This window comes from Carcharodon carcharias, chromosome 1 (assembly GCF_017639515.1).
Source record: "Carcharodon carcharias isolate sCarCar2 chromosome 1, sCarCar2.pri, whole genome shotgun sequence".
NCBI lineage: Eukaryota > Metazoa > Chordata > Chondrichthyes > Lamniformes > Lamnidae > Carcharodon > Carcharodon carcharias.
Genome location: NC_054467.1, coordinates 34910865 through 34929232, shown reverse-complemented (window position 1 = coordinate 34929232; position 18368 = coordinate 34910865). Strand labels below are relative to the sequence as shown.

General features: G+C 40.5%; 1 protein-coding gene across 4 annotated transcripts in view; it reads left to right on the top strand.

Moving 5' to 3' along the window:
• The first annotated feature begins 14221 nt into the window (after positions 1-14221).
• Positions 14222-18368, top strand: part of intu (inturned planar cell polarity protein) — a 168446-nt gene continuing 164299 nt past the window's right edge. For all 4 annotated transcript variants that reach the window (XR_005944626.1, XM_041201690.1, XM_041201672.1 and 1 more), the window contains exon 1: positions 14222-14474. Coding sequence is in view for 3 of the 4 variants with exons in the window: in XM_041201690.1 (XP_041057624.1) it covers positions 14311-14474 (164 nt within the window). In the remaining variant the exon portion in view is untranslated. The remainder of the gene's footprint in view (positions 14475-18368) is intronic.

Genomic DNA, 18368 nt, shown 5'->3' with positions numbered 1-18368 from the left:
GGTCTGTTAACAAAGTGAACTTCCTACCATACAAGTATTTGTGGAACTTAGTAACATCATATATGATCCCTAATGCCTCTTTCTTGACTTTTGAGTAATTTTGCTCTAACTTAGTTAAAGTACGTGAAACATATGCAACAGGCTTCTCCACATCATCTTCCATATGTGAGGTAACATCACACCTAACCCCTGTGGTGAGGCATCATATACTAAAGCCCATTTTTTCTTGGGATCATAGTGGGTAAAAACAGCATCGGTAGTCAGTACTTCTTTCACTTCTTCAAATGCTTTTTGACAGTCCACAGACCACTCCCAATCTATTCCATCTTTGAGAAACTGACGCAGTGGACCAAATGTATTATCTAAGTTGGGGATGAACTTAGAATAACACACAATTCCAATGAATATTCTAAGTTCTTTATTATCTGGTCCCTTTGATTTCAAAATCTCCTTAACATTCCCCTGCATTGGGTGGACGCCTTCACCATCTATTTGGTGACCTAGGTATGTTACACTTGACACCATGAAGCAACACCAGTGCTTTTTACCTTTGATTCCATTCTCTTGCATCGATCTAGAACTTTGTTCAAACTTACAATGTGCTCTTACTGCTAATTAGAATGTCAACTAAGAGGCTGCACGCTCCTTTCATTCAACTTATTACCCAATCCATAACCCTCTGGAACACTGTGTGGACAATGGTAACATTTCATACTGGTACAACCCTTTCTGTGTATGAATGGTTCCTTGCTCTTGTCAGTTAATTCTAATTGCAAATATTCATTTGACAAATCTATCTTACTGAACACCTTTCCATTGGCTAAATTAGAATACAAATATTCACTGGTAGGCAGTGGGTATCATTCTTGATCTCCTTATTTACCATTTGTTTATAATCTGAATCGACTTGCCTGCTTTTTGAACTACCACAATGAGTCCAACCCATTCACTGCTCTTCACTCTCTTAATTGCCCCGTTCTTCTTAACCTATTCAGCTCTTTACTGCTTCTAACTATGCATGAGGTACTGGCCTAGCCTTGCAAGGTGTCAGCTGTCTTTATCTTGACTTCGGCCTTGTGATGCCTAATTTTATAATTTGTTCCTCTTTGCTCAAAGATCACTTTGTGCTTTCTTAGCCTTGCTCAATGTCAAGTGTACTCTTACTGATCTCTACTGTAAATAACTTGGTGCATTGTAATTGTATTTTCTCAAGCCGATTCCTTCCCATCCGTGAGTCTTTGTTCCCTTTTACTACTACCATTGACAAATAATAGGATGTACCATCATATTCCACCCTAATACTAATGATCTAACACTGGAATATTGTTATTGGAATAACTAGTTAGCTTCACCCCAGTTTTGCATAAGGGAATGTGACTCAGATCTTTGTGTTCTCTTTCTGAAGTAACAGATACGGCTGCAGCTGTATTAATGGTGAAAGTAAGTTATGAATCTCTGATTTTCACTTCCACTATGGGTACTGGAACTGTATCTTCAGGCCTAATACTCTCAACTTCCATGTGCTGCTTTTCTTCCCCTCTGACTGTGTGCAACTCTTAATCTTCCTGCTCAATAGCATCAACTTCTGTTTCTACATCTATCAGATGCACATTTGAGGATTTCTGGACTCCTGAACTAGCTTTAGATCTACCAGCGCCTTGATCAGATACATGGATGCAACCTGGAGCTTTACCACAACCTGGAGCATTACTGTTTCCTCTAACCTTGCATGCCATCTGGATCTGACCAACCTTCTGACAGGCATTGCACTTTGACTGGGAATGGAGGCATTTGAATGGTTGGTGGCTACCATGGCAATGGTAGCATCTAAATTTCAAATTCTGAGACTGTGAACTTGGTTGCCATGGCCTGGATCCCACTGAAATACAGCGGACTTTCCCTGCCAGCTCAGAAAAGAGCTCCCTTGTAATTTGCAGATATCTCTTTCTGCCATATCTCTTCCTGCCATTTCCATGGCTGTGGCCTCCTCACAGGCCTCCTGCCATGTCAGTTTATTGCCTTGGCCCAAAAGCTTGGCCTGGGTTTTATTGTTGTTTGGTCCTCCTACAACCATGTCTCTGAGGTTAATTTCCATGGTGATGAGAGAATTTCTTTAATTTGAGAATGTAATCTGCAACAGCCTCTTCTTGGTATTGGCTTCCTTTCACCATATGCAACGCTCAGTGCAATCTCATTCTTAGTCCTGTCATAGTACAAGTCCAGAATCTCCTTAATTTCAGAATAGTCCATAGTACTGGGATCTTATGGACAAGATTGGTTAGACACCCAGCATGGTGAGGAAAACGTTTACTTTATCCTTATCTCCTATTTAATTTGTTTTCAGCCAAATGAGTAACCTTCATTTCAAATTATACTGGTCCTCTTTGTTAGAGCTGACTTTCCCCATTGTCCCCAAATGTATCTTCAATGCCATTCACTATGTACCTGAATATGATGTGCACATGAAACAATCTTTCAAATTGCTCTCTTCCTCAAAATCAACTTTATGAGTTCCACAGATACATCACAGTATCCTTCAGTTCTTAATTTTCAAATTAAACATAAAAGAAAATTCCGCCCAGCCCGGTCGTCATCTTTCTGTTTCGTATTGCGTTAAGACTAACACATACATGTTCCATTGTAGGTAGCCTTAGTGAACTAACTTAATGTTACACCTATCCAACAGAGAGGGCAATACAACAAAATGCTCGGTTACCACAATATACTACAGGCCCCCTGCTGATGTGTGCAGCCAATCAACAGTGCAGTTAGCCCTGGCTGCATACAGAAATCGTTCAAATCGTAGCAGGCACTACAAAGTTGGCATTACAATCAATCAAAGGTATAGATTAATCGTGCCTGCTATTCTCATATACCTTTTAGGGGCTGCTCAATTTAACCATTTGTTTTTGTTTTACTTTCCATCTTTTTGATAACTAACTTTCAACAGAGTAAGCAAATGAGCAATTACATTAATTGCAATAATTTCAATAAGCATTTATATGTCTCAGTTTTGTTGAATGCTGATGATTCAGCAATGATCCGAGAGTAGTCACGGTCCTCAGGAGATAATCGGGCATTAGGACCCTCGGGGATGTGGCTTGACGAGTGGAGTTACTGGCGGTTCCCACCTGCTTCATTGGAGACGGCGATTTAGTCAGCTACGTTTCGCGAGCTTTCCGGCAGTCGGTACGCTTTATATCGTGGCTCGATTTTCAAAGAAATTTGGGGGGAGGGTCGTCTCTAGATGATTGGCAGTTGAGTTTTAACCTCACACGGGCGAGAGGAAGCTTTTATTCGCTTGAATAAGAGAAACTGTAAGAAAAATGCTCGTTGACACGTTTTCGGGTAAGAAATGATCCGCCCTGGAATCTCTGAAGGACATGAGACGCAATGTAAAGGCTCTGCTAGAATGACTGAAGTTGCAAACTCGCCAAGTTGTAAATCAGCAATTCGCCTTGCGCTGTTTACTAAATAGCACAGTCTGACCCAACCTCGGGAGCTGCATATTACTAAAGTAATATTGCTTAGTGGAAAATAAGCGTTCAAGTGAAATGTGACCTGAAGGGAATGATGTTCAATGTTGGGAGATACGGTATCTCTAAACCCGCAAGAAGTCTGGATGAGTTGGATTCAGTTGAGAGTATCATTGTTCACAGGTGAGCATGATGAAGGGTAGCACCTAATGGAAATCTTTTATGTCGGAAACGTTAAACCTGCCTCGGTTTCCATGATTTTCCCAAATATAATTTGAAGGGTACATCATGACTTGGGGGGGCTTTGGGTGAAAACATTTATACTAGTCTTGAGAACATTAAGTTAAATTATAATTGGCAATCATCTTAAATCCGAGAAAATTTGGTTAGTGGATTTTAGGTTTCCGGAATTTCCTAGAAATCTGTCAGCTCTGTCCTTAGTCTTTTCTAAGATCTGGACTGTTCAATAAACATGGGGAATTAAGAACTGTAAAACTTCCAACTCGTTAAAAATCTGATCGATCCAGTTGATGAATTTCGGATGACTGAGTCTGAGAGTTGGGTCACTTTTCAAATAATCCAAAATATTTTGCCCTTCCCCCAAAATGACAGTTGAGATCGGCTCTGTTTGATTATTTTTTTTAATGTAATATAATGCATGCCTGGAGTAATTTAAACAACAAACGTGAGATTTCACAGAGAACACAGCGGGTTTCGGGCCTGTTTTTATTTAAATACCAGGTCATATTGTACTGTTGTACTGATTTTTTACCGTTGACTCAATTCCCAAGTCAATCCAGCAAACTGTGTGGTTCGAGAAGAATGTCTAATCGAGCCGAAGGAGCTAACAGAATACATAGCGCCATAAAGACACACTTATGAATCAGAACTCAAACAAAATTAAGAATTTGAAATCCTAGACCTGCCGCCATTAATCTCATTTAATGGCACACAAAAGCTTATTTAAAGAACCCAAGTCAACCTCAAGGTTAAGATAAATGTAATTACAATGATTACAACGGTTTATAAAATATGGCACGATGCATAATTTGTTTTATATAGTAGGGGGAAAGAGCCTGTTGCCTTGGTGCAAACAACTCGCATAACTTCAGTTAAAAGACTTACTTTCAGAAAATATGTTCTTTTTCGATATTTTAACCACACTTAGTACACTATTTACTCACTGACAATTGAGTTGAGGTATTTTGAATTTCTGATTAACCTTTTTAAAGGAACGCTCTGGTTCGACCTCAGCTGGAGCACTGCATCCAATTCTGGGCATTGCACTTTAGATAAGGTGTGAAAACCTTTAGGGAGGGTGTCGAAAAATAATAGGAGACAGGTTTCATGGATGAGGGAGGAACTTCAGTTACCTGGATAGATTGGAGAAGCTGGAGCTGTTCTTCTTACAAAAGGTTGAAAGGTGCAAGAGAATTGTTCAAAGTCATGAAGGGTCTAGACAGAGTAAATGTAAAGAAATTATTTCCATTTGCACAAGAGTCCCGAACCAGAGGGGACACATTAATTTAAGATTGGCAAAGAACCAACATGAGGAAAATCTTTGTTTACAGTGAGTTTGGTATCAGGAAAGCACTACCTGAGAGTGTGGGGGAGACTGATACAATCCTGGCTTTCCAAAGGGAATTTAAAAAAAAATTCATCCACTGGATGCAGGCTTCGCTGGCTGGGGCAGTATTTATTGCCTATCCCTAGTTGCCCTTGAGAAGGTGGTGGTGAGCTACCTTCTTGAACCGCTGCAGTCCATTTGGTGTAGCACACCCACAGTGCTGTTAGGAAGGGAGTTCCAGGATTTTGACCCAGTGACAGTGAAGGAAAGGCGATATATTTCCAAGTCAGGATGGTGAGTGACTTGGAGGGGAACTTCCAGGTGGTGGTGTTCCCATCTATCTGCTGCCCTTGTCCTTCTAGATGGTAGTGGTTGTGGGTTTGGAAGGTGCTGTCGAAGGAGCCTTGGTGAATTCCTGCAGTGCATCTTGTAGATGATACAACCACTGCTGCTACAGTGCATCGGTGGTGGAGGGAGTGAATATTTGTGGATGTGGTGCCAATCAAGCAGGCTGCTTTGTCCTGGATGGTGTTGAGCTTCTTGAGTGTTGTGGAAGCTGTGATTATCCAGGCAAGTGGGAAATATTCCATCACCTTCCTGACTTGTGCCTAGTAGATGGTGGATAGGCTTTGGGGAGTCAGGGGGTGAGTAACTCATTGCATGATTCCTAGCCTCTGACCTGCCCTTGTAGCCACCAGTCCATGTATGCCACCAGTATGGCTAGTCCAGTTCAGTTTCTGCTCAATGGTAATGCCCAGGATGTTGATAGTGGAGGATTCAGTGATGGTAATGCCATTGAACATCAAGGGGCTATGGTTGAATTCTCTCTTGTTGGAGATGGTCATTGCCTGACACTTGTGTGTGGCACGAATGTTACTTGCCATTTGTCAGCCCAAGCCTGGATGTTGTCCAGTTCCTGCTGCATTTGGACATGACATTTGTTTCAGTATCTGAGGAGCCACGAATGTTGCTGAACGTTGTGCAATCTTCAGCGAACATCCCCACTTCTGACCATATGATGGAAGGAAGCTCATTGATGAAGCAGCTGAATGGTTGGGCTGAAAACACTACCCTGAGGAACTCCTGCTGAGATGACTGACCTCCAACAACCACAACCACCTTTCTTTGTGCTAGGCATGACTCCAACCAGCAGAGTTTTCCTCCTGATTCACAATTACTCCAGTTTTGCTCAGGTTCCTTGATGCCCCACACTGTCAAATGCTGCCTTGCTGTCAAAGGCAGTCACTCTCACGTCACCTCGGGAGTTCAGTTCTTTTTTGTCCATGTTTTAACCAAAGCTGCAGTGAGGTCAGGAGCTGAGTGGCCCTGGTAGAACCCAAAACAAAAACAATTACCTGGAAAAACTCAGCAGGTCTGGTAGCATCAGTGGAGAAGAAAAGAGTTGACGTTTCGAGTCCTCATGACCCTTCAACAGAACTAGGTGAATCCAGGGAAGGGGTGAAATATAAGCTGGTTTAAGGTTTAAGGTGTGTGTGTGTGTGTGTGTGTGTGTGTGTGTGTGTGTGTGTGTGTGTGTGTGTGTAGGGACAAACAAGCAGTGATAGAAGCAGATCATCAAAAGATGTCACAGACAGCAGAACAAAAGAACACATAGGTGTTAAAGTTGGTGATATTATCTAAACAAATGTGCTAATTAAGAATGGATGGTAGGGCACTCCAGGTATAGCTCTAGTGGGGGTGGGGGGAGCATAAAAGATTTAATATTTTAAAATAATGGAAATAGGGGGGAAAAGAAATCTGTATAATTTATTGGAAAAAACAAAAGGAAGGGGGAAGAAACAGAAAGGGGAATGGGGATGGAGGAGGGAGCTCAAGACCTAAAGTTGTTGAATTCAATATTCAGTCCGGAAGGCTGTAAAGTGCCTAGTCGGAAGATGAGGTGTTGTTCCTCCAGTTTGCGTTGGGCTTCACTGGAACAATGCAGCAAGCCAAGGGTAGACATGTGGGCAAGAGAGCAGGGTGGAGTGTTAAAATGGTAAGCGACAGGGAGGTTTGGGTCATTCTTGCGGACAGACCTGCATTTCACTTGCATTTCCCCCAACTTAGTCTACTGCATTCGTTGCTCCCAATGTGGTCTCCTCTACACTGGAGAGACCAAACGTAAACTGGGCGACCGCTTTGCACAACCTGTGGTCTGTCCGCAAGAATGACCCAAACCTCCCTGTCGCTTGCCATTTTAGCACCCCACCCTGCTCTCTTGCCCACATGTCTGTCCTTGGCTTGCTGCATTGTTCCAGTGAAGCCCAACGCAAACTGGAGGAACAACACCTCATCTTCTGACTAGGCACTTTACAGCCTTCCAGACTGAATATTGAATTCAACAACTTTAGGTCTTGAGCTCCCTCCTCCATCCCCTTTCTGTTTCTTCCCCCTTCCTTTTGTTTTTTCCAAATAATTTATATAGATTTTTCATTACCCACTTATTTCCATTGTTTTTAAATATTATTAAATCTTTTATGCTCCCCCACCCCACTAGAGCTATACCTTGAGTGCCCTACCATCCATTCTTAATTAGCACATTCGTTTAGATAATATGACCAACTTTAACACCTATGTGTTCTTTTGTTCTGTTGTCTGTGACATCTTTTGATGATCTGCTTCTATCACTGCTTGTTTGTCCCTATAACCACACTCCCCTCCCACCCCCCCCCACCCCTTAAACCAGCTTATATTTCACCCCTTCCTTGGATTCACCTAGTTCTGTTGAAGGGCCATGAGGACTCGAAACGTCAACTCTTTTCTTCTCCGCCGATGCTGCCAGACCTGCTGAGTTTTTCCAGCTAATTCTGTTTTTGTTTTGGATTTCCAGCATCCACAGTTTTTTTGTTTTTATCTGGCAGAACCCAAACTGGGTGTCAGTGAGCAGGTTATTGCTAAGCAAGTGCCACTTGATATCACTGTTGATTACCCCTTCCATCACTTTACTGATTTGATTTAAAGTTTGTAAGGTTCCTTTAAATTTTTGTCCTTGGTTTTACAGCTGACCTGAATTAGGGGCTGTGCCTGATTTATCCCAATTTTGTTGATTTGGTTTTCATTTAAAAGATTATCACTTTACTGATTAATTGGATGAGCACCTAAGGAAAAAAAATGTGCAGGGCAATGGGGAAAGACAGGGGAGTTGCTCTTGCAGAGGTCTGCAGGGACAGAATGCCAATAGCCTGCTTCTGTGCTATAACTATTGTGATTGCAACTTCTCCGTTTACAGGTTCTATTTAAACGATATGCCTGAGAATTTAGGGGCTCAGAAGTCTTCCACAGCAACACCCTCTCTTTGCAAACGTTTCACTCTTACTGTGCTTCAGCAATTGAGTGAACCTTTTACTGAGATGGCTTCCCCCAAACGGCTGAAAAAATAAATTTCCAATATTCTCTATAATTTAAATTCAAATGTTAAATAGACAAACAAGCGGGTTAATTGTGATAAACCTCGCTATTCTTAAGTAACAAAGTAGTTTAAAATTTTAATGCATATCCCTACCATGTAGCAGAATAAGAAGACGAAGTAGCAGAGGTTAAGTATAAGGAGCTTTTAATTCCAAGTGAACTTTTACTGTGTTTGGGGCGATTTGGACACTTGATTTGAAATCTTTTCGCATGAGGTTGGAACGGAAAATCTACTGTTCTGGTAGGGAACTGAGATGTGTCGTTTATATTTATTGAGAGATTACAAAGATTATTGCGGGTTGTGAATTCTGGTACTCCATCACCCGTAGTCAATTTCATTCCGCTAGCCTGGGTATACTTTGGTTCAGTGAATTACAGGGCAGGTGCAGAGTTTGATTTTTTTTTTGTAGAGGTGGGATTTGGATTATGTTCAGTTCAACGTTTCAACATTTTGGCGCCTTATATCCATAATGATAGTGATTACCACTTGAATCAAATTCAGCTAGCCAATTTTACAGATCTGTTTAAAGATCCTGAGATAATGTTTATTTGGCAACAACAAATTGCACTGAGCACTTATACTCGGGGAAATATATTTTTCCTTTCTTTTCTTTTGGCATCTGTGTAAAGGTCCACATTAAATGCGAGATTATCGGAGTTCGCATCAACAAATTTGGCTTTCTCCTTCCTTTAAATAGGAATCGTTTCTAAGATTTCTTTTGAATGATGTGAACAATCATAGTTGCATTAAATTCCGAAACTTCCCGTTCGACGGTCACCTTTTATACTCGCATTTATTTTACATTTTCATGTTAAAACGTTTAGCTTTACTTTTGGATAAATTATTTCATTATCAATTGTTTTTGCGACCAATCATTATGTTCATTTTAAGGTTGATCATTATGGAAAGCTACAATTTAGAAATAAAGGTACAGGACGTAATAAAAGGTGTCTGGGAGATGCATTATTTCGGGTCAGAGTGATCTGCACGCTGTTTGGTTAATTATACCTTGGTGATTGGAGATAGTTGCCTTGATTAGATTGCTGTCCTTTAATAATGTTGCTGATTCTGACATGTTTCTATGCAGACAAAAATCTAGGAAGGCATTAACTTTTGCTAAGTAAACATTGGTTTGATGGTATTTTCTGCAATGGAAAAATGCCCAAGATTTGGGCATGGGAATAAGATGCTAACCAAGCCTAGAACATTTTGTTCTTGAGCACTGGAGTATATAACTTAGGCTGTTACACTTGGGGAAACAATGTTCTGTCAGACGGGCTGTCCTTTAGATGAAACGAGGCCCCATTTGCCTGCTCAGGTGGGCAGATTAGATTCCATGGCACTGTTCCAAGAGGAAAAAGTAGTTCTGCTTTCCTGCCAACATTCTTCCCTCAACATACACCAGCAAAGAAAGATTAACTGGTCTTTTATTCACATTTACTGTTTGAGGCCCTGTTGTGCACATATTGGTTGACTGTTTCCAATACCTTTTCTTTGAGTGGCATGGACCAGTGATGCAGTGAACCACTCTCACTCTACTTGTCTTTTTATTAGAGTTGCATCATTTGGAAGTATCCAAATGCTGGTGAAATTCTTAATATTTACAAAATGTTGATAGGACTACCCACTATTTGGTAACTTCAAAATGTTCTAAGGCAGTCCTGGGAACTTTCTAAAGTTTGTTACTGTAAGGCATGCACAGCATTAAACTTGCAATAATTGTCTCCATTTTGTGTGTCATTGTAATTATTTATAAGACATCAAATTGATACAAAATCTGCTTTATAATTGGGCCTTTATACTCTATACATTGTATTGCTGTGAAGACAAAACATTAGACAGTAACACAAAATGGACAATAAATCTGGCCAAAGGATCTTATTGTGGGTTGATGTACAAGATACCATTGCAATGTATTAATGTATTGGATAAACTTGGGTGGGCTGATGTACTGATAGGATAAAATGATACAGCACAAAAGACGGCCATTCGATCAATTGTACCTCTGCTGGTTATTTGAAAGAACTGTCTTGAATTACTTCCACTCCCCTGCTCTTTCCCCACAGCCCTGCAAATTCTTTCACTTCAAGTGTTTATCCAATTCCCTTTTTGAAAGATAGTGAAGGAAACAGATTCGATTCTTTCAGAAAATGTACTGCAGATCCCCATAATTTGCAGAGTAAAAATATTTTTCCTCATGCTGCCTCTGAATTTTTTTTCCCAATAACCTTAATTGTGTTTTTGGGTTAATGACCCTTTTGCCATTAGAAACAGAATAAATAAGAAACTCTTCTTCCCTTGAATACCTCAATCAAACATCCCCTTAACCTTCTCTGCTATAAGGAGAACAATTCTAGCTTCTCAAATTTCTCCACATAACTGTAGTCTCTCCTCCTTGGTACCATTCTAGTAAATCTCCTCTGCATTCTCTCTAAAGCTTTGACATCTTTCCTAAAGCGTGGTGCCCAGTATTGACTGCAATGCTCCATAACCAGGTTTTTATAAATATTTAGCATAATTTCCTTCCTTTTGTGCTCTGCCTCTTTTTTCATAAAGCCAAGCATCCAATAAGCCTTTTAACAGCCTTCTCAATTTGTTCTGTCACGTTCAAAAATTTGTAGATGTACACCTCCATGTGTCTCTGTTCCCACACCCCTTTAAAATTTAGATTATAATGTTTCTCCTCATTCTTCCTACCAAAATGAATCACTTCACATTTCTATGTACATTTCATCTGTCATGCCTGCCCAGTTCACCAGTTTATAATCCTGAAGCCTTTTACTATCCTCCTCAGTGGCTTTCTGAATTTCATGACAATCTGTAAATTCTGAAATTATGCCCAGGTCAGTTTTTTTTTTAAAAAAGATTAGTGGTTCTAGCATACAAGCCCTAAGAGACATGGCTACAGCATATACTTCCCTCCAGTCTGAAAAACAATGGTTCAGCACTACCCTCTGCTTTCTGTCCCTTAGCCAATTTTGTATTCATGCTGTTATTGTCACTTTTAATGATGGACTTCAAATTTGTTAATATTGTATTTTATTAAATGCCCTTGGCAAGTTGCTGTGTAAATAGACTTTCAAAGGTTCCTTTGACAGCACCTCCCAAACCTGCGACCTCTACCATCTAGCAGGAAAAGGGCAGCACCCACCTGCAAGTTCCCCTACAAGTCACTCAACATCCTGACTTGGAACTATACTATCATTCCTTCGCTATAGCTGGGTCAAAATCCTGGAACTCCTTCCCCAACAGCACTGAGTGTACCTACACCACATGTACTGTAGCAGTTGAAGAATGTAGCACCCCAGTACATCTCGAAGATAATTATGGATGAGCAATAAATGCTAGCCTTGCCAGTAACACACTCATCCCATGAAGAAACATCAACCACAATAACCTCATCAACCCACTCCATTATGCCATCGAAGAACTCTATCTAGTTAGTCAGACAGGATTTGTCTTTTAAAAATCAATGCTTGTTTTCATTTATTTACAGGTTTTTTCCCCCCAAATGCCAATTAACTTTGTCCAGATCATTGTCTCTAAAGGTAGCTTCCCCATCACTAATGTTAGGCTGACTGGCCTGTAGTTGCCAGTTTATCCTTCTCCTTTTATTTCAATATGGGAGTAACATTCACAATCCTTCAGTCATCTGCCATCACTTCCATATTTAAGGAGGATTGACAGATTGTGGTCCAGCTTCTGCAATTTCCAGTCTAAATTTTGAATGCTTTATTTTTGTTCTTACTTGTATTTTTTCCTTTTTATTATATATCTCTGCAAGATACTTAATACAGTTAAGCCATTTATTTGTAAGAAAAGAATAGTGATTTTATTAATTCACCTTTATTCCTTTTATATTGGTAGATGTTGCTGGCTGCCCATTTTTGAATCACAGCTTTTCATGAATATCATGATTTAATATTGTTTCTGCTTGCCACTCACATTTGGTACATTCCTTAACAGTTCAGTTGTGATTTGGTGCTGTTTTATGCATAGTAAATTTGAGTTATTTTTTATTTGTTCATGGGATTTGCGTGACAGGCAATATTTACTAGCATGAGGATGTTAAGAGTCAGGGTAGGTCAGATAATGTGGAAGCTGTAAACCCCTTTCCAGAAGGACACTAGTACATCAATTCAGTTTTGCAACAGTCTGGCAGCTTCCATGATCGTTTTAATTTGTCCCAGCCCAAAATTATTGAGTCTTGATTTTTTTTTCATAACTTGTCAAGGTGAGATCTAAATTCATAACATCTGTGCTACTAGTCTACTACCATAACCACTTGGCAGCATACCTATTCCGTGACTGTATGACACACATTTGTATGAGGACAGAGGTGTGATGGACAAATAGATGTAAAACCTACACTCTTTAATCTCCAATGGCATTGCACACTAGGAATCCAGTCCTAGTTGCCCTAGGGTTAGATGTCAGGGTATAGTTGGACCAAGGCCTGCAATTATAAGATTATTCATAAGATATTTCTCTACAATGCAGGCTAATGAGCTGAGAGATACAAAAGTGAAGTGTGATAGTACCACCAATGGTGAGATTATATGTTTGCAATGCCAAGTTTTGATAAGCAGTTTCCAGTTTGTGTGTATACTGCATAGGAATTTATAATGACAGTAAGTTGAAACAAGACAACGGAGAGTAAGATTAAAGCAAAATACTGCGGATGCTAGAAATCAGAAACTAAAATAGCTGGAAAAACTCAGCAGGTGTGACAGCGTCTGTGGAGAGAAAGACAGTTTACATTTCGAGTCCGTATGACTCGTCATCAGTTCTGATGAGTCATACGGGCTCGAAATGTTAACTCTGTCTTCCTCTCCACAGACGCTGTCACACCTGCTGAGTTTTTCCAGATATTTTTGTTTTTGCAACGGAGAGCAAGTCTTTGTACATAGGAAATTTGCAAAAACATACGACTTTTAATATTATTGTAGATAGAAATGAACGGGGAGACAACTTGTAAACAACGAGAGCACTTTGTTGCTTTCAATCTTCAAGATGTCATTAACCATGTTGACAACGTGATTGCACATTGGTATCCTAGAAATCCGTGTCCTAAGCAGCAATAGCCTCTGTCTGTTTACTAAGTTTCAATGCTGTTAACATAATTGGATTCTACTGGTGTCTAACATTACAACTGTATGTAATGTTAATGCGATGTCATTTATATCCCTGCTGACCCAAAGTTCACAAATGCAGATGAATTCCGTCAGATTTTGGAGTAAAGCAAAATCATCCCGCCTGCTTTTACTCAGCTTCGCTTCCGAATCATTCCGGGTCTTAAGATGCGATTAGTATTTAGTATTAGTGCAAAACGAAATTGCCTTTCTCTCTAATGGTAAACTATTACTATAAATGTACCTTTTTAAGATGCCTTTAGGTGTACAATCTAGGATATCTCAGAAGTTTAAGAATAACACTTCTGCCATGTTTATTGCCAGGGTACTGTTGTCTGAGGTAAATATTATGGATTGGGCCATGCCTGTATTAAGGTTGGTTTTAGACTGCCTTAAACTGGCGCCTCACACTTTTCGTGGTTTCGATGAAGATTGTAATACTTAATTCTGTAAACTTAATATTTAAAATTATTGTCCGTGCTCACGACCAGCAACAACTAAATATCATCCACGCAATTAAATTTACTGATTACATTCGCTCAGTTTAACAGCTTCTCTCGTTTCTATGGCTACCGAAGAGGAACCAATAGCGACAGGCGGCCGCCGATCACGTGACAGGCAAAGGACCCCCGGATGCTAACAACATGGCGGCAGTAAGGGTGAGGGCGGGAGGTAGTTGACCGGGATGTTGCTGCTGGAAGAGTGAAGGAGCATTACAGTGAGGCGATGTCTTACCGGGATGCGGGGCTGAGCAGGGGTGCGAGCATCTCCCGAGAGCGGAGCTACGAGACCCCTTGCACCCTGGAGGATGGAGGTCCGGAGAGTGAGGCTGAGACGGGGTCAACATCGTCCGGTGCGCTCACCACCGACACCGACTCGTGCTCCTCCGAGTAAGTGCGGAGTTGTAGCGCGGCGCTGGCTGCATGCCAGCCCGGGCGTGATGACGGTATTGTTAGCCTGCAGAAAGAGTGGAGATTATCCGGAAGCGCGTACTCACAAGCCGCAGCAGGCACCGTGCAAGTTCCCAATATCATTTTGTTACTTGACAACTGCATAGTCTCTAACTGCAAAAAGTTAAATAGCTCTGGTGTATCTATTAGCAATATTTTGGTTGGTGATCACTAATTTACAGAATTACCGGGCATCCTAACGTATTTATTGATTTGACTAGTAGTATGTTCTTAGCTAGAAAAGTAGATGTACAGTGCCAATATTATTTGTAATGAGGACTGGGGTATACAAAGTGTCTTCTGGTAAATCATACTCCCTGATAAAAGTATTATCCATGGTGGTAATCTAATCTCATAATTTTGCTAATGGAAATTGTTATCAAGTTCCTGTTGGTGCAAAATGTAAAGTTTTGACAGTAGTTTAGTAATGCAGAAAAAGCCCTGGGTTTGAAAGTCCAGAGTTTGTTAGAAAAATAATTGAATTTATGGCGCATGCCGTTATACAAATTTGTAGTGAGGAACATACACGCTGGGAGTTTGCGAGCCAGGATAAAACACTGGATTATTTGTGTCACTCCACTGTTAACCACGTAAAAATGGGATCTTGGGTTTTTAACCTCCCCATGAGTGTCATGAAATTGCTGGATTTGCTTTGTCGATATGGATTAGATTTACCGCTAAAAGACAGGACTGCTATTTCATGTTATGGGGGTGATTTATGATCCTGACATAAAACACAATCTTGGCTACACAGAAAAAGGAATATTTGAAACTGCAGTCTTACACCCAAAGTTTCCAGAATTTTTACAATTTTAAATTCTCTTTTTTCTTATGTCTTTCTCTCATTCCAATTTTTCTTTCACTGTATTTCTTAGTGTCTAATTTGACTCTTATACACCCTATTTCCTCTGTTTGTTCTGTTCCTTTCTGTATCCATAAATTTTAATTGGTTAAGGAGATAGACTGTTGGTTCTGTAGTTCACCAAGGCTATCTTAGGCTCATTGTTATTAAAGAAAGAAATACTTATCTTTCACAATCACAGGACATATCAAAGTAGTTCACTGCCAATAAAGTACTTTTGAAATATAGTCACTGTTGTAATGTAGGAAACACAGCCAATTTGTAAGCGCTTGTTATTTGCAAATAGCAATGTTGTAAAGACCAGATAATTTGATGGTGTTGATTGAAGGATAAACCTTGAGTAGAAACGAGATAGCTACTCGACTCTTCAAAATAATGCTATGGAATCGTCTACATTCGGCTGAGAGGACTGTTTAATGTCTTACAGAATTGTTACAACACAGGAGGCCATTTAGCCTATTGTTTCTGCACTGGTTCTTCGAATGAGCAATTAACCTAGTGCCTTTTTCTTCTCGTAACCCTGTACGTTCTTCCTTTTCAGATAATTAAATGCTTTGATTGAACCTGCCTCCACCACGCTCTCTCAGGCACTGCTTTCCAGACCTTAACCACTCACATGAAGTTTTATTCTTGTTGCTTTTGCTTCTTTTGTCAATTACTTTAAATCTGTGTCTTCTTGTTCTCAAACCTTCATGAGTGGGAATGGTTTTTCCCTATCTACTCTGTCCGGATGCCTCATGATTTTGAGTACCTCTATCAAATCTCCTCTCAACCTCCTCTCCAAGGAAAACAGCCCCAACTTCTCCACTCTATCTTCATAACTGAAGTTTCCCCATCCCTGAAACCATTCTCGTGAATCTCTTCTGCACTCTTTCCAATGCCTTCACACCTTTCCTAGTGTGCAATGCCCAGAACTGGATATAATGCTCCAGCTGAGGCAAAACCAGTGTTTTGTGCACCTTCAACATAACCTCCTTGCTCTGGTACTCTATGCCCCTGTTAATAAAGCCTAGGATACTGTATGCTTTATTAACTGCACACTCAACCTGTCCTGTCACTTTCAATGACTTGTGTACCCAGGTTCCTCTGCTCTTGCGCCCTCTTTAAAGTTGTATCCTTTGTTGTAAATTGCCTATGCACGTTCCTCCTACCAAAATGAATCCCATCACGTTTTTCCACTCCACTTCATCTGCCACCGCCCATTTGACCATCTTGTTCTTTGTCCTTTTTGAAGTTCTACACTGTCTTCCTCACAGTTCACGATGCTTCCAAGTTTCCTGTTATCTGCAAACTTTGAAACTGTGCCCTGTACACCAAGATGTAGGTCACTAATATATATTATGAAGAACAAAGGTCCCAACACTGACCCATGGGGAAGTCTACTGCCAACCTTCCTCCAGCATGAAAAACACCCATTAACCTCTACTGTTTCCTGTCACTCAGTCAATCTCGCATCCATGTTGCTACTGTCCCTTTTATTCCATGAGCTATAACTTTGCTCATAGGTCTGTTGTGTGGTATAAATCCAATGCCTTTTGGAAATCCATGTACATCACATCAACAGCATTGCCCTCATCAACCTTCTCTGTTACTTCAAAAAATATCAGCAAGTTTGTTAAATACTATTTTCCCTTAACAGATCCATGCTAGATTTCCTTAACTAACCTGACTATTAATTTTGTCCCAAATTATTATTTCTGGAAGCTTCCCCACCACTGAAGTTAAACTGGCATGTATTTGCTGGGCTTATCTTTACACTCTTGTTCAAAAAAAGGATGTAATGTTTGCAATTCTCCAGTCCTCTGGCACCACTCCTGAGTCTAAGGAAGATTGGAAAATTATGGACACTACCCCTTCAATTTCCACTCTCCCTTCCCTTAGTATCCTTGGATGCATCTCTGGCGTATAGACAGCCTATCTAATACCTCCTCCTTATCAATTTTAAGTTCTATTGTATTAATTACCTTCTCTTTCACCATGGCCTGGGTAGCATCATCTTCCTTGGTAAAGACAGACACAAGACATTTATTACCAAAGCTATTTCCCGTCTTCATGTGCAAATCCCCCTTTTTGGTCCCTAATTGGCCCTATTCCTCCCTTTACCATCCTTTACTGTTTACCTGCCTATAGAAGACTTTGTGATTCCCTTTGTTAGCTGCCAGTCTCTTTTCAAACTCCCTCTTTGCTCCTTTCATTTGTTTTTTCTGTTCAACCTTCTATATTCTGCCTGGTTCTCCACTGTTTTATCCACTTGATATCTGTCATAAGCACTTTTTTTTTCCTCTTCTACACCTTGATCTCTATCTCTTTTGTCATACAGGGATTTGTTTCCCCTACCTTTCCCTTTGAGGGAATATACCTTGACTGTGCCCGAACTGTCTCCTTGTTGAAGGTAGCACATTGTTCAGGAACTGTTTTTCCTGCGAACCTTTGATTCTAATTCATTCAGCCCAGATCCATTCTTGCCCCATTAAAGCTGGCTTTCCTCCAGTTAATTATTGTTACTCTAGATTTTTCTTTGTCCTTTTCCATAGCCTACCTAAATCCTATGATACAATGATCTCTGCCCACTAAATGTTCTACTGATATTTGACCCAATAACTTGCTTCATTCCCAAGAACCAGGCCTAACAGTGTCTCCTCTTGTTGGACTGGAAACATACTGCTATAGAAAATTTTCCTGAGCACCCCCTAGGAACTCTTGCCCCTCTTTGCCCTCCACGCTATTACTACCCAGTCTACATTTGGATAACTAAAGCCCTACATTATAACCACTCTATAATTCTTGCAAACTTGTCCCTCCAGATTCTTTCCACTGCCTAGTGTAGTCTCTAGGCCACCAACTAATGTAATTGCACCTTTTGTTCCTTAGTTCTAGCCATATAGATTCTGTCCTTGACCCCTCTGGGATATGATCTCGCTCTCTCTCTCTCTCTCTCTCTCTCTCTCGCTCTCGCTCTCTCTCTCGCTCGC